Source organism: Chiloscyllium plagiosum, unplaced genomic scaffold, assembly GCF_037043375.1.
Source record: "Chiloscyllium plagiosum isolate Xiang-an unplaced genomic scaffold, Cpla_swu_hap1 HiC_scaffold_8, whole genome shotgun sequence".
In the NCBI taxonomy this organism is placed as follows: domain Eukaryota; kingdom Metazoa; phylum Chordata; class Chondrichthyes; order Orectolobiformes; family Hemiscylliidae; genus Chiloscyllium; species Chiloscyllium plagiosum.
In genome coordinates this window covers 97,614,263-97,630,859 of record NW_028270146.1, presented here as the reverse complement: position 1 = coordinate 97,630,859, position 16,597 = coordinate 97,614,263, and the positions used below count along the sequence as shown (strand labels likewise).

General features: G+C 41.3%; 1 protein-coding gene and 1 long non-coding RNA gene across 2 annotated transcripts in view; one reads left to right on the top strand and one right to left on the bottom strand.

The window, feature by feature from the left end:
• Nucleotides 1-580: 580 nt before the first annotated feature.
• LOC148149451 (uncharacterized) overlaps nucleotides 581-16,597 on the top strand; it is a 21,660-nt gene continuing 5,643 nt past the window's right edge. Inside the window, exons 1-2 of the long non-coding RNA XR_015757990.1 lie at nucleotides 581-694; nucleotides 8,783-8,851. This is a non-coding gene — a long non-coding RNA (uncharacterized LOC148149451). The remainder of the gene's footprint in view (nucleotides 695-8,782; nucleotides 8,852-16,597) is intronic.
• zfyve19 (zinc finger, FYVE domain containing 19) overlaps nucleotides 12,398-16,597 on the bottom strand; it is a 23,699-nt gene continuing 19,499 nt past the window's right edge. Inside the window, exons 8-11 of the mRNA XM_043698250.2 lie at nucleotides 15,938-16,017; nucleotides 14,721-14,813; nucleotides 13,799-13,938; nucleotides 12,398-13,466 (exon numbers count right to left, since the gene is read on the bottom strand). Coding sequence (XP_043554185.2) covers nucleotides 13,394-13,466; nucleotides 13,799-13,938; nucleotides 14,721-14,813; nucleotides 15,938-16,017 — 386 coding nt within the window. The 3' untranslated portion in view covers nucleotides 12,398-13,393. The remainder of the gene's footprint in view (nucleotides 13,467-13,798; nucleotides 13,939-14,720; nucleotides 14,814-15,937; nucleotides 16,018-16,597) is intronic.

Sequence of the window (16,597 nt, the reverse complement as noted above, 5' to 3'; positions counted from 1 at the left end):
TATAACTTGGTGTTGTGTGATTTTTAACTTTGTACACCCCAGTCCAACACCAGCATCTCCAAATCATCACCTTACAATCCTCTACCTAAGGTTGATATTGATGCGTTATCATTTACCACATATTTAAAAATTCACAGAAATAAACTTTTTTTTCTATAAACAGTGTAAAAGATGCCAGCCTGACAGAGAAATCAATTTCCAAGCATCCAGAATTATCTTGCACTAAAGCTGGCTATCCAATTTAATCATGTTTGTCATCTGAGTGAATGAATCCATCGTGCCCACCCTGTGTTCACATGATTTACGTTATTTCCTTTCCCAGGAGAAATGAAGGTATCACCACTGCACGTAAATTCCAATTATTAATCAATAATGATTTTCTTATTGAAGAAAGGATGTCACGTAAATGTCAAGAAACACCTCCTGCTGGAAGATACAGTCACGTTATCTGTTTATATTTCTTTGTTTCATTTACAAATTACTGCTTTGGAAAGAGTCAAACTGACTCTCCATTGTAATGATATTTCACCATTGTGGGCATCTTCTGTTCGTAAGAATTATCTTTCTCTTTTCCTTCCACAGTCCAAAATTACTAAAGAAGGCGCCAAATATTTTACAATCGTTGACGACTAAGGTGCTTTTTTTACCTTCGAAAAATATTTTGTTGGTCTCAAGGAAAAGCTCTTGCTGGAAGGTACAGTCACTTTACCTGTTTAACTTATTTGTTTCGCATGAATATTGCTGATTTCCAAAGGTTCAGAAATAAATGGAGAGCTCAAACCAGGTGTTTTGGCAACAGGTTAATAATGTAGCTGACTCAGGTTACCAGAGGGACAATTATCAGTCAGTCACCTGAAGTCTAAATGGACATTAATTGTTATTGAAGATGACCTGGAATGTGTCATGGGGCCCTCTTGTGGTAATGCCCCTCTCCCTGGACTAGTAGACTCAGGTTCAAGTCGCACCTGCTCCAGAGATGTGCAATGTCATCTCAGTTCTATTTAAGAGCTGCCTGAATTGCTGTGCTCTTCCAGCACCACTGATCCAGAATCTGGTTTCCAGCATCTGCAGTCATTGTTTTTACCTCTATTTAAGAGCAAGCCTATTGAAAGTGCATCTTCAGAAAGCTTCACGGAATAAGGAAAGAGATTGCATCTGGAGTGAGACACTGCTTGAGTAAGTATAAAGCTCAGGGACTTTGGAGGCAACAACAGAATGTGTTGCAGAGGGGAAGAGATTTTTTTTGCTTGCTGTTTAGCCTATAGTTTGTAAAGTCTTTCTAGCAGGATAAATTGAAGCCCAGGATCAGGGGTCCAGTACAAAATAAAGAGTGGCATCAGAGGAAATTCAATTGCTTGGTATTGGCTGGTAATTTGCTTAAAAATGTGTTGCTGGAAATGGTTCCTGAAGAAGGGCTTATGCCCGAAATGTCGATTCTCCTGCTCCTTGGATGCTGCCTGACCTGCTGCGCTTTTCCAGCAACACATTTTTCAGCTCTGACCTCCAGCATCTGCAGTCCTCACTTTTTTCTAATAGCTGGTAATTTGATTATTACAGAATTACGTACAGCATGGAAACAGACCCTTTAGTCCAACTTGACCAGGCTGACCAGATATCCTCACCTAATCTAGTCCCATATCCTTCTAAACCCTTCCTATTCATATACCAGATGCCTTTTAAATGTTATAATTGTACAAGCCTCCATCACTTCCTCTGGCAGCTCATTTCATGCACGTACTACCCTCTGCGTGAAAAGGTAGCCCCTCAGGTCCCTTTTATATCTTTCCCCTCTCCCCCTAAACCTGTGCCCTCTAGTTCTGGACTCCCCCATCCCAGGGGAAAAAAACTGTCTATTTATCCTATCCATGCCCCTCATGATTTCATAAACCTCTATAAAGTCACCCCTCAGCCTCCGACACTCCAGGGAAAACATTTCTAGAATGTTTTTTAAATTTATATAAATGATTTGGATGTCAACATGGGAGGTATAGTTAGTAAGTTTGAAGATGACACCAAAATTGGAGGTATAGTGGACAGTGAAGAAATTTAACTCAGAGTACAACAGGATCTTGATCAGAGGGGCCAATGGGCTGAGGAGTGGAAAGGCAAATCAAACCAGGACGTATACACCTAGTGGGAAGGTCCTGTGGAGTGTTACTGAACAAAGAGACCTTGGAGTGCAGGTTCATACTTTTATGAAAGTAGAGTTGGAGGTAGATGGGATAATGAAAAAGGCATTTGGTATGCTTTCCTTTATTGGTCAGAGCATTGAGTAGAGGAGTTGGGAGATTTGTGGCCAGGATCGAGAGTCCCAAAGGTTGTGGTGCTTGCCTGGTACCCAGTTTCAGGATCCCTCATCTGGACTGCAGAAGAATTTGGATTGGGAGGGAAAAGATCCAATCATCATAATCCCCATTGATACCAATTACATCAAAGGGAAGAGGCTCTACAAAAAGAATATAAGTCACTAAATTCGAAATTAAAAAGCCAATCTGAAAAAGGCAATAATCTCTGGATTGCTACCTAGTCATAGCTAATTGTCACGGGGTCAACATGATTAAGCAAGTAAAAATATGGCTCAAAGATTGGTGAGTGAGAAATGAGTTTGAATTCATGGGACATGGGTACCAGTACTGGGGAAGGAGGAGCTGGTTTGAATGGATGGGGTCTTCATCTAAGTCATAAAAACCAAAAGAACTGCGGATCCTGTAAATCAGAAATACAAACAGAAGTTGCTGGGAAAGCTCAGCAGGTCTGCCAGCATCTGTGAAGAGAAATCAAAGTTAACTTTTTTGGACCACTGGCCCTTCCTTAGAACGCACCTGAATCATGCTGGGACAAGGGTGCTGGCAAATTGAAAAGAGTGGGAACGAGGGCTCAGCAGAGGATACCAGCATTTTCAGAACAAGTAATAGGCCACAGAGAATGGAAAGGGGCAGGAATCTAACTTCAGGCACAGCTGATAAAGGAGGTAGTCAAGGCAGAAATGAACTTAAATGCACACAATATAGCACAGATTGAAATTGATGTTGTGGGTATCCCAGAGATGTGGGTGCAATGGGATGAGGGCTGGGAAATAATCACCTAAGGATACAGTTCTATTGCAAGGATGGATAGAGTAGGCAGATGAGATGGGGTTGCTTTGTTAGTAAGAAATGCTATGAAATTGAAAGGAAGAAGTGATACAGATTTGGAAGATGTAGAATTTGTACGGGGAAAAGTTGAGGAACTGCAAAGGATAAATGACTTTGATGAGAGTTATATACAAGCTTCCTAGCAGTAGTCAAATAAATCAGGAGATAGAAAAGGCACTATTAAAAAAAAGTCATGGAGGAATTCAAAATACTAGTGGACTGAGAAAATCAGGTTGGTAGCAGATCCCAAGAAAAGGAGCTCAGTGAATGTCCATAGGATTTTTTTTATGGAGCAGCTTGTGGTGCGCCCACAATGGAACAGGCAATTCTGGATTTGGTGATGTCTGATGAGGCAGGCGTGATTAGAGAGCTGAAAGTGAAGGAATCCCTAGGAGCCAGTGACCATAATATAATAGAATTTACGCGGCAGTTTGAGGGAGAAGCTGGAATCAGATGTAATTGTATTACAATTGAGTAAAGGTAATTCCAAAGACATGAGGGAAGAGATGGCCGGAGCTGTTTGGAAGGACGGCCTAGCAAGGAAGATGTTGGAGCAGCAATGGCAGGAGTTCCTGGGGGCAATTTAGGAGGCACAGCAGAAATTCATCTCAAAAATGAGCAGAACACCCAACCCTCAAGAAGCATGACCATCCAGAGTGGTGCAGCCCATTTTGTCTGCCACCTTCAAAATTCATTCCCCTTGCCATCGTATAGTTGCATGGTTAAGAACAGCTCACTTGGTACTCCAGTGGATAAGAAATGTCGAATAGTATGATTGAGGTTCACTAGGCAGTGTATTAAATGAATGAAGGGTTATTTTTCAATACGCGGAAATTCAGTCAGCATTCTCTCTCAACACTAGCGCCGATTAGGGTGAGACAACATGACTTTATGCATAAGAAATTGCATCTCACTAACTTGATTGAGTTTTTTGAAGAAGTGACAAACAAGACAGAAGGCAGATTGGCATTCCAAATGGACTACAGCAAGGCATTTAACAAGGTTCCACATGCCTCATAGTTCCACTGGTCGGCAAGATTAGATCACATGGAATTCCAGAGGGAGCTAGCCAACTGTATACAAAATTAACTTGAAGATAGGAAACAGAGGGTGGTGATGGAGATTGTTTTTTTCAGATAAGAGATTTGTGAACAGCTTTTGCTGCAAGGGTTGGTGCTGGGTCCACTGCTTTTTGTTATTTAAAATAATGATTTGGATGTACTTATAGGAGGCATCATTAATAAATTTGCAGATGACACCAAAATTGGTCATGTAATGGACAGTTGCAAGTAGTTATCTCAGAGTACAAAAGTACCTTGATCAGATGGGCCAATGGGCTGAGGAGTATCAAATGGAGTTTAATTTAGATAAATGTGAGGTGGCACATTTTGATAAGGCAAGTCAGTGCAGAACTTGTACAATTAATGGTTAGGCCCTGGTGAGTGCTGCTGAACAAAGAATTCAGGGTGCAGGTGTATAGTTCCTTGAATGTGGAGTTGCAGGTAGGCAGAGTGGTGAAAAAGGCATTTGCCTTGCTTACCTACATTGGTCAGTGCATTGAGTAGAGAAATTGGAGTGTCATGTTGCAACACCTTTAGAATACTACATACAATTTTAGTTGCACTTCGTAAGGAAGATGTTAGACTTGAAAGGGTTCAGAAAATATTTACAGGGAGTTGACTGGATTGGAGGGATTGAGTGATAGCAAAAGGCTGAATAGTCTGGGACTATTATCCCTGTAGCATTGGAGGCTATGGGGTGACCTTCTGGAAGTTTATAAAATCATGAATGGCATGGAGAGGGTAAATGGCCAAGCTCTTTTTCCCAGGGTAGAGCAGTCCAAAACTAGACAGCATAGCTTTAAAGTGAGAGAGAAAGTGAGAAGGGCAATATTTTCACACAGAGGGTGGTGTGTGTATGGAACGAATTGCCAGAGGATGTGGTGGAGGCCTGTACTATTACGATATTTAAAGGCATCTGGATGGGTGCATGAATAAAATGGGTTGAGAAAGATGTGGGCCAAATGCTAGCAAATAGGACTAGATTTGTTTAGGATATCTGATTGGCATTGATGAGTTGGACCATAGGGTGTGTTTGACTCTATAACTCTATACCTATGACTAGGACAACTAAAAAAAATCACTAAAGAGTCTGTGGAGTGTTTATAGACTGACAAGCAAAAGGATATGGCAGCATTACATGGCAGCCTTTTTAGAAAACAATGCCCAGAGTCAATACCCAGGGTGGTACAGGAATGGACAGAGTACAAACATTGGAAAACAGTTGCAGATAGGGTCAAGAGGGAGAAATGGAAAAAAGGCTAAATTGATGGCTGTTTGCTCAAAAGCAAAATATATTCGGGTGGGAGGTGGTAGCGAGGGAAAGTAAGTTAATCAATGGTACTCACAAAATTTAATGGGCATGATCTTGTAACTGTCTCCCATAATTACAAAAGAATATCAAAAGTTGCAATAAAATACGCAGGAGTCTGTAACATTTTGAAAGGACAGGACAGAAGGAAACATGGTTTGTTAGTATGACATGGAATAAGTGCAATAGCAAGAAATGACCTTGGATCTGAAATGCAGAAACCATATAAAAGGTAAGGAGTTGAATAGTTGAAAAATACCTGACGTTGGATCCAATGGAACCACAGATCCAATGGAAAACCTGGCCAGTGGATAGGAGACCGCAGCCCTGGGCGAACTCTGGCAAGGCTGAAGAGGGAGCCAACTGGAGGTATGGACCCAAGTTCCCAATCCTGATGTGTGCTATGTCAGCAAAACAGAACTGAAGATGGTCAGCAATAGAGAAGGGAGTAAATGCAGAGGGGATGAAGCTCTGCTTGGTAATGAGTATTTTTGCTCCTTAAAGTCAAAGTTCTCAGTTTCTGTTTACCCATAAAGGGATTCTGGAAGTTAAATGCTGAAGCAATGTTCTGGAAGGATTTTTAGCTCCATGTTAGTGTGACAAAACGGTTGAGTAACTGAGGAGATGTTGGGCCTACTCTCTGCATCAGTGAAGGAATTAAAAGTTTTTATAGAATCTGGTCAAATGAGCTGGTTTAGAAAATGCATGTTAACTAAAGCACAGAAGAGAAGAACAGGGAGGACATGCTAAAACTGTACTCAACACTTGTTGGACCACAACTTGTGTATGGCGTGTAGCCCTGCAGACCATGTTAACAGGGAAAATGAGATTGTGGTTGAAAAGGTTGAGGGGATTTACAGGCATGTTGCCAGGATGAAAAATGTTTACTATGAGAAGAGATTGGGCATCTTAGGGTTACCTTACTTGGAACAAGGAAGGCCAAGAGGCAACTTCATTGAGTAATCTAAGATTATGAGGGGCCTGAGTAGAGTAAAGGGGTCAAAGTTCACATAGTGAAGATGAGGAAATGTATTTTTCACCCAGAGGATTGTATGGATCTCAAACTTACTACCTGAAAGCAGAAGCACTCACATTTAAAAAAGTTACAATGGATGTCCACTGGAGAAGTCATGACTTACAGGCCTATGAATTTAATGCAGGAAGGTGGAACAAGGCTGGGTAAGGCTTTATTGAATGTCAGGAACACGATAGGCCAAATCGCCACCTCTCATGTTATAAATGTCCTGTAAATTCTTTGCCTAGTGAATGGGAGTCAAAATTTTTGAAGTCTGCAGATGCTACAAAAATTGGAAATTTAGTAAATAGTGAGCAGGATAGCAGCAAATTTCAGCCATATAAACATATCCAATTTAATACAAAGTAGTTTTGGAAACAATATGGAGACTCCATAACCTAGACTGAGGGTGCAAGCGCAGAAGGACTTGGGTTTTGCATTTTCACAAACCTTTTTAACAGTGGCAGACACATTGATAAGAAAGCATACAGGATGGCTTGGCTTTGTAAATTAAGGTGCAGAGTACAAAGGAGAAAGTGAGGTCTGCAGATGCTGGAGATCAGAGCTGAAAATGTGTTGCTGGAAAAGCGCAGCAGGTCAGGCAGCATCCAGGGAACAGGAGAATCGACGTTTCGGGCATTCCTGAAGAAGGGCTTATGCCCGAAACGTCGATTCTCCTGTTCCCTGGATGCTGCCTGACCTGCTGCGCTTTTCCAGCAACACATTTTCAGTTGCAGAGTACAAAAACAAGGAAGAAAACATTTAGAAACTGGATCCAGAAAAGATCTATTGGCCAAAAAGGTGAAGCTGTAAGTTAAGAATGTCAAAACAATTTTTTGTCCAAGTGCAATTGAAAAATATGAAACACAATGATTACCAAGTAACAGTTTTAGAATGTACAGTGATAGTAAAAATCCAAATAGGCGCTTTGAAAAGGTAGCTGGATAAAATAATACATTTGAGCTTGCCTAAAATGTCACCATATAATTGTTTTGTCTAACTTCCGAATTAGTAACAGTGCTATACCTTTTATTAGTATTGTAGTAACCTGAACAGTATCAATTAAATGTTTTACCTTTTGGTGATCTGGCACAGATATCGCTTTCTATTTGTCTCATTGGGCCAACTGCATCCTAATGGGATCGGACACATTGTGGGACTGATTCATCTTGTTCCTGATTGCATATATTATGACGGAAATAAAGTGTTCCAACTACATTGTGTTAGCAGAGACACTCAACTGGAATATGATGGAATCTTTCTGGTAGCATATCTCAGGATTGGTCACATGGGCAACTCTGTATTGGATCCTACTCCAGAATCATTGCAGGATTGTATAAATAAACACTCTCTGGACCAGTACCAGTGGCTGCTCTTCAATTGCTATCCTGGAATCCCCTGACTAAAAATTCTTGCCAGTGGATCAGAGATTACACCACGGAGGTTCTTGGAGGATGGGACATTCGTGAGTGTGGCTGGTGCCCATGGAGTATGCCCTGGAGATATCATTGTACAACATGGAGTTCCCTTTGGAGTAAGCAGTGAACAATACCCACTCTGAATTCTCTGTATCTCATTTGCTCGCCTGGATCATGCACAGCTTGTGCCTGGCCTCCAAAGTGCCTGCCACTTCCACAGTCAATGCCTCTCCCCCCATATTCTCACTCTCCACCATTGGATTCTCCTTCACTCCTCCACCCAGCATATTCCTATCTCCTTTTGTCACTCAACATTTCCTCACTCCCCCTCCGCTTTCTTCACTACCCCTACCTCTCCGTCCCTTACCTGTTTCTTACTTACCCTCCCTTGCTTTCCTCCCCCCTCCTTTCTCCTCTTATACCTGAAACATTGACTTTGCCACCTCTTGATGCTGGCTGGCTTGCTGTATTCTTTCAGCCTCCTGCTTGTCTACTTTGGATTCCTGCATATATTGTCTCGGACTATATATATATATATATATATATATACACACACACAATCAGATAAGAACTTCTCAGAAACACTTCCCCACTTTGATGCCATACTTTGCAAAGAAAGTTTGGTTTGATTCACCACGGTCAGGCCACTCGATTAATCCACTTGACAGAAATCAAAATGACCTGACACCGGAATTAAGGAAGTGGTAGCAAAGATATTGATCCAATGCTCTTTCCAGCAAAACTTGAGTTCATTGTGCAATCTTCCACAAAGACAACGTTTGGTCATTTCCTTCATCCTTTTCTTTTCCTGACTAAATTTATTCTCATCTGTGTACTTCTTGCAGACGCAGAGGTCCCCCGAAAATGGAGACTATGCATTGTACTGCTCGATCCCAGAACTGACAAATGTGGAGGTGAGGCCAAACCTGTTCCTGAATTAGCCTAGACGTGCAATGTACCTTTAAGCAACCTGAAAGATTGCCAATCAAAGCAAAAGTTCCAGAAATGCTAGGACAAGGTACATCTTGCTTTCAAATAGAAAAGGGTGTGGATGCTAAGAATTTGGTTTAATACAAGTAGATAAATAACTCAGTATTGCAGGGATTTGGCTTGAGTCTCCAGTATCCATCAGTTCCTGATTATATCAGAAGGTCTCCAAATTTATTGTCTATCCTGCAGCTATTTTTGTAAGAATTTTTACTTACATAAGTTAATTATTGGGAAAATAATTTCTTTTCTTACTTGTTGAGTTTCTCTCTTTCTATGTCATTGCATTGGCAAAGCAAACTTTAGCTATTCAAATAATGTCATTTGACAGCACAATGAGTGGTCTGTAAGATAATGTCAGAGTTATGGTGTCCATGAAAATCAGGCAGGGTGTTGTGTAAGGCAAGTGAACCTGCCTCTTCTTTAATCTTATTGCTTATCCATCAACAAGCTGCGTCGGTAGCAAGCTTCTCATTTGTGAAATCTCTATATGCAGTGCTGCTCAGCATTCAAGTCACCTTTGTATAGGTGTTTGTGAAATCCAATTTTTACTGACACTTCTAATTCAGAGGAGATGTTCCTCCCTTTGTCTGAATATTAAAACAAAGCACTTGGCAAAGTGATGTGTTAGAAATACGTCATAGAGTTAGATTAGCCATAAACAAAAACAGGAGTTGCTGGAAAAGCTCAGCAGGTCTGGCAGCATCTGTGAAGAGAAATCAGAGTTAGCATTTCAGGTGCAGTGACCCTTCCTCAGAACTGATGGTAGCTAGGAAAATGTCAGTTAATATGCAGAAGATAGGGTGAAGAAGGGGGTAAGGAATAAGCGAGAGGTGGGGATAGAATCCAAAGAGAGGAGCAGTTGGATAAGCAAAGGAGTAGATAACAACCTGGCTAGGAGGGTAAAGAGCTCTTAATGGGGACTGTTAGTGGCTAACAATAGGTAGACTATATGATAGCAAGGTCGGGTGTGTGGGGTATGGGCTAGGACATAGGAAAGTTCAGGCCCTAAAATTATTGAACTTTATATATAGAGCCCAGAGCGCTGCAAGGTCTCCAGATGGAAAATGAGGTTTTGTTCTTCCAGCTTGCACTGGCCTTCACTAGAACACCTTCGCAAGCCTAAGACAGAGACTTTAGCCAGGGAACAGGGTGGTGTGCTAAAGTAGCAGACAAGCGGAAGCTCAGTGTCATTTTTGCAGGCAGAACGTAAATGTTCAGCAAAGCGGTCACCGTCTATGCTTTGCTTCCCCAGTGTAAAGGAGACTGTATTGTGAGCAGTGAATGCAGTAGAGTAGATTGTGTGAAGTGCTGCTTCTCACTTGAGATGGCTGAATTGGTAGCTGATGATCTTCTAGATATGGATGCTGATGGGACAGTAGGTAAGGACAGGGGAACCTATAATTGTTGTGGGAGGGAAGAGAGGGGGTGAGGGTAGATTGTGGGAGATGGATTGAATCCAGTTGAGGGCCCGATTGACAATGGTGCTAGGGAATCCTTGGTTGAGGAAGAAGGTGGACATTTTGGACATTCCCTTGTCCTAGTTGGCCTGGTCAGAACATTTGCGACAAAGACAGAGAAACTAGGAGAATGGAATGGAGTCTTTACAGGAAGTAGGGTGCGAGGATTCAGGCAGCTGTGGGAGTTGGTAGGTTTATACGGGATATTGGTAGCCAATCTATTCTACTGCATTCGCTGCTCATAATGTGGTCTCCTCTACATTGGGGAAACGAAACATAGACTGGGTGACCGCTTTGATGAACATCTACATTCTGCCCTACTCCTTTGTCAGTCCAACTCTCTTTGCGCTCTATCCCCACTGTGGAAGAAGGCCTACAGACCACTTGCGTATGGAAACCATGTTTGTCCCTAGCTAAAAGAGAGCCTACCCACAATGCCATTGGTGCCTCAAATTAGTTATACTCAGGAACTGAAGTAAACGAGCCATTACCTCAGCGGAGTTATCTAAAAAGACCTGCTAATGGGATTCCGTAGCTCACAATAACACTGCACCTCCAGAAGCCCCGAAGGCCCTCCCTGCCTCTCCAGGAATCCAGCCAATACAATAGTCTTGCAGACTAGATGTCACCAAGGTACTTGATAAGGATGACCACAGCCTAATAGGACTATTGTGGGCAGAATACTCCCGATTATGTTATCGATGCCTTTAGATTAACTAATCTCCTATTGCCATTATTTAACTGATCGATATTGCCAGACCCTCAGCATAGTTTGACATTTTTGAAATGGACAGAACAATCAACTGTAATCAGAACTGTATTGTCTTACAAATAGCATCGATCTCCTGTAACCCTTTAAAAACTGTATGTGCCTGTACTTCGGGGAAAGAGGCTGAGACTCAGCTGTACAGTGACCATTCTGCATACGTGCGGTCAGTTTCTCTTCCCATGATGTCATGAAATAAACCAGTGTGTGTTAATTTCACAAGATTCACATACAAGCTTTATTCATAATTGGACAATTCTCCGACACCCACCTAACCATTTACTCCTTACACCCTATCTTCTGCATATAATATTACTTTCAGGCTATCAGTCCTGAAGAAGGGTCACCAGACCCGAAATGGAAACTCTCGCTTTCTCTCCACAGATACTGCCAGACTTGCTGAGCTTTTCCAGCAATTTCTGTTTTTGTTTCTGATTTACAGCATCTGCAGATCTTTTGATTTTTATTCAGAGGATTAGCCATGATCTGTTTGGAAAAACAGAATGCCTACTGCTTTTTTAAAAAAAAAAATTCCTTTTTCACTGCTTTGCTATTTAAGCCCGATGCCAATCAAGCCATTGAAAATGTTGCAGCTAACACAGTTTATCATCTAAGACACAATGCATATACGCCAGCTAATACTGGGTTTGGAATTTGAACTGTTATTGCCTTTTTAAACTAGGAGAAAGTGAGGTCTGCAGATGCTGGAGATCAGAGTCAAAAGTGTGGTGCTGGAAAAGCACACCAGGTCAGGCAGCATCCGAGGAGCAGGAAAATCAATCTTTTGGGCATAAGCCCTTCATCAGGAATGATCTGCGCTGATGAAGGGCCTGTACCCAGAACGTCAATTCTCCTGCTCCTCTGAAGCTGCCTGACCTGCTATGTTGTCCAGCACCACACTCTCGACTCTGCTTTTTTAAACTGTTGGGTAAACTTACTCTGACCATTTAATGCATGGATTTTTCGCTTAAAATTACTTTGCTTCTTAATATAGAATTGCACTGAGTAGGATAATACTTCTTGCAATCATTGAGATAGCGGTCATTAGAATTACATGGAATGGGGTTTCAAAACTATGAAAAGCTCATGATTTCAAATAAACCTGTTGGACTATAGCCTGCTGTCATGCGAGCTGTGACCTTATAAATCCTTAGGAGGTAGCGTTATTTAGTTAACAGTCCAATTTTCAATAGACATTGGTACACGCACTCCTAGCATTACATAAATTTGGAAACAGAGATCACAGCTTTTTCCTCTTAAAATGTTGTTTTATTGTGAATCTTTGCTTGTCAGTACTTAAATACACAAATATGTTATCAGATTTGGAATTAGTAGATTGCCTCCTAAACAGCTCTAGAGCTCTCTGTATTCAGGAGATGAGTTCAGTAAAGGTGACATGTAACTTATTTAAGTAGTGTGACCAAGACGGATTGGCCACTTACTGAAGGTCATTACAACAACAGCTGGCGCTATGCAAAAGCATAAGTAGGAACCAAACATACTCATGTGAAAAGAATGGAAATGAAAACAGAGGGACGGGGTCATATTGTACAAGACTCATTTGCACATTTCTCCCAATAGTTGGTCATGAAATTGGTATTCATGGAAAAGGAGAACAGATGACCCACAGCATGGTGACGACTGAGGATTAAAAATCTTTGTAGCTTTCAAAAAAAAAAGAAACGTAGTTATAATCTATTTCCATTAAGAAAATATCAGTCTGTTACAAATGACTGCTGAGGGAGGGCAAACATTATTTTCAATAGTGTGTACATATTTAAATTTGTCAAGTTATAGTACAATTTCATTCTGTTAACCAACATTGATTTCAGTGAGCTCCAATATAAACCTCTGCTTGTATCCTTTTATCTCTAATTAACATATTCAAAATTGGATTCAGGATTGTAAACTGAGCGTCATTTAATCTGTTAATGCACAACATTTCCAAATGAAAAGAGGTCCCGAGATAAGGTGTTGCCGTGGACATGCATAAAAAAATCCACAAAAAAATTTTATGGTGCGGCAGACTCCCAGGAACACTGCAAAAAAATAAGACAACGCTGGATGCTTCTCAGTCAGGAGCTGGCTGCTGCACATCAATATGTATGGCATCATTTGTATGGGGCAATTTCTGTCACACTTGTTCTTGCTCAGTGTTAATTTATAATCTAGATTTTCACATCTAGTTCAAACTTCCTTAGTGTCAGATGGTGGGAGATTTCACAAGGATGTTGATGTGGATGTTATTTCTTCTTGTTTGGTGGACGGTACTTGGATGTTCTGTGTTCTTTTCTTTCAAATTTATCATGACCCTCCCTGTGGAGATAAATTGACGCAATAATTGTTTAAAAGTTACCTTATTACCAAGTAAGATTGCAAATAAGTGAAATAAATTGCGTATAAGCAGAATATCTCCGGTTAATATGCTAAAAAAGCTCATGTCAATTGACTCAGTACTTTTCAATGACTAGAATTGGCCTCTGTCTTGATTTTATGTTGCGTGGATAAATTCCAGCAACCATTATGGCAAGTTCTAAATGAATGATGATAAAACTACTTTGCTTCTTCAATCGTGGTGACAAGTAGTAGGCAGTTTCAACATGTCATTCTGGAACAGTAAGTGAGGTGTAGCACACAATCATTCTTACCTGAAACATCTCTGGCAGTAGAGGTCTCCATCGCAGTCACGACAACGGATCACAGCATCACTATTGCAGATGCAGCACCAAGGCAGTTCCTCATCACTGTCTGTTGCCTCAGCAGTTGGCACTGTGGGTGTCGACTGCAACTGAGAGAGAGAGATACAAAGTCAGAAGTACTTATAGCAAACAGCCTGTATTTATATGTCAGCTTTATCAAAGTAAAGCATTCAAAGGTGCCTTATTGGAGTGGGATGAAAAATAAAATGGTATCAAATCACACAAGGGAAATGAGATGCAAGTTTTAAAGAGGGCCTGAGAGGATGGAAAGAGGATAGAGAAAGAATAGGACTTAATACAAGCTTTGGACATAAGCAGCTGAACATATGGCTGCCAAATAGTGGAGCGATTAAAATCGAGGATACATCAGAAGGCAGAATTGGACAAGCACAGACATCTCAAAGGGTCATAGAATAGGAGGTGGTTATGGAGATGGTAATGCTAAAAGTGGGTTAAGGAACATTAGTCGCAGTAGTTGAGAGAGATGGACAACAGGCATGTTGGGAAGTCCAGCTGATAAGAATAATTTGTTAAGAAGGAACTGGCTTGTCTCTAAAACTTCTGGTTCTTAGACTCGCCCTGTGTCCAAACAGGTATTGCCAACTGATGACAAGACTGAGGCAATTCTGTGCAGTTGACACATGGCATTGCTTTAAGGCAGTTTCCAGTGGCAAACTCATTTCATTTAACATCATTCCTGCCTGTCTGAAGTTTTTTTTCACACCTATATTACTAATTTAACCTTAGCTGAAAAGGCATCAGAAGCATCAAAAGGAACACTGAATTAGTGCGAAATCTGGTCAAACAGATGAGCAACATCAGTAATAGAGATAAACATATATTTACTTTGATTTCCATTTATGTACATTACCTTCTTCCCAGCCGGTGTGGCCTGAGCTGGCTTAGGTCGCTCTAGAGGGATGTTATAACCACTTGCTTCATCCAGGGCAATTTCTTCATTAACCTAGAAGCATAAGGAATGCATTCAGTGTACAGAAAACATTATTTTAACAGGAACTGATCATTTATTGGCAGCTTATAGGAAATCATTGATGAAGAAATGTACCTGTTCTAACAGTGCTTATGAAACCTAACAATGATTCTGCTGTTCAAATTTTTTTTAATTTCAAAAATATACTTTATTCATAAAATATTTTGATGATCTATACAATTGGACATGCCATACATATGTAAACATTCCATTTCTTTGCATACCGAAACAGAGTAATCATTCCTACTTACAGGTCTGTACGATTACATTTTTAGCTGAGGCGCCAGCGGAGCCCAAATGACTGCATGGGCTCCCTGTTCTTCTTAGGCAGGCAGATGTTACATGGTGGTCTTTCCCCACTGCGCCTTGGCGGCAGCTGCCCCAAGCTTCAGTGCGTTCCTCAACATGTAGTCCTGGACCTTGGAATGTGCCAGTCTGCAACACTCAGTTGGGGTCAACTCCTTTAGCTGGAACATCAACAGGTTTCGGACCGCCCAGAGAGCGTCCTTCACTGAGTTGATATCCTCCAGGCGCAGTTGATGTTTGTCTCAGTGTCCGTCTCGGGGAACAGGCCGTAGAGCACGGAGTCCCGCGTCACAGCGCTGCTCGGGACGAACCTCGACAAACACCACTGCATTCCTCTCCAGACTTCCTCTGCATAGGCACATTCCAAAAGGAGGTGTGTGATAGTCTCGTCCCCACTGCAGCCACTTTGAGGGCAGCGTGCGATGCGGCAGAAAGTCCAGGTGTGCATAAAGGATCTCACAGGCAGAGCCCTTCTCACCACCATCCAAGCCATGTCTTGGTGCTTGTTGGAAAGTTTCTGCTGTTCAAATGTTTCAAATAAAAAAAACTTGGGGAGATTAGCTTGCAGTGGAAGAGGTCGAGCACTGAAAATGAGGGATGTGCAAGATATCTTTAAGGAGAGGGTTACTGTATTGCTAGAGGAGCAAGGAGACCACAAATGCATTTGGAAACAAAGAGAAGAATTTTAAAATCTTGCCTGGCTCCTGTATCTTTTATTCCTCACTTAAACTGAGCCCTTCTGCAGGTTTAAAGACACACAAAAAATTACCTCAAAACACTGCAAATCAGACCTGTTTCAGAATTCGCTGGCTAAGCAGCTCTTCATTTTCTTCATCACTGTCCAGCTCAGCATATTTCCAGTCAACGACAGCTATGATGACAGAAAGTAGAAACCATCCATGAGTCTGCAATTCATTTACTACAGTCTTTTATCATTGCTCTTGTGTATTTGCAGAAATGTACATTGGCAGTGATGGTATCACACTCACTAACCCAGCAGTATTGTCTCAATTCTGGATCACTCAATTCACTGCTGACAAAATTTCACTGTTCAGTGAATGTCACTTTTACCACAGCTTCTGTACACTGAACTAATATGTGGTGCACAAGAATCATATGAATTCTGCTTTTAAATTTCCACTTCTCCACTGCATCCCTATGGCAACATCCTGACTAACCAGAATCTACCTGATTGGTCTCAGGATTAAGAGTGACAGGTAACTTGCTGTATCTCCAAGCCAACGATGGCCTGACCAATCAGCACCCTCTTCTCATACAACATAAAAAGATGCTCCTTTTTCAAGTCAGTTTCTTGCATCCCAGTTCTAATCAATGCCAGATGAAATGCTTCAACCTCTTGCCTCCTTTTAGCAATACTTCAGTTTCTTACGATGAGGCAATTAGTTGTAGGCCCCAATATAAATTTGAATACCTGCAAAACAAGTCCTCAG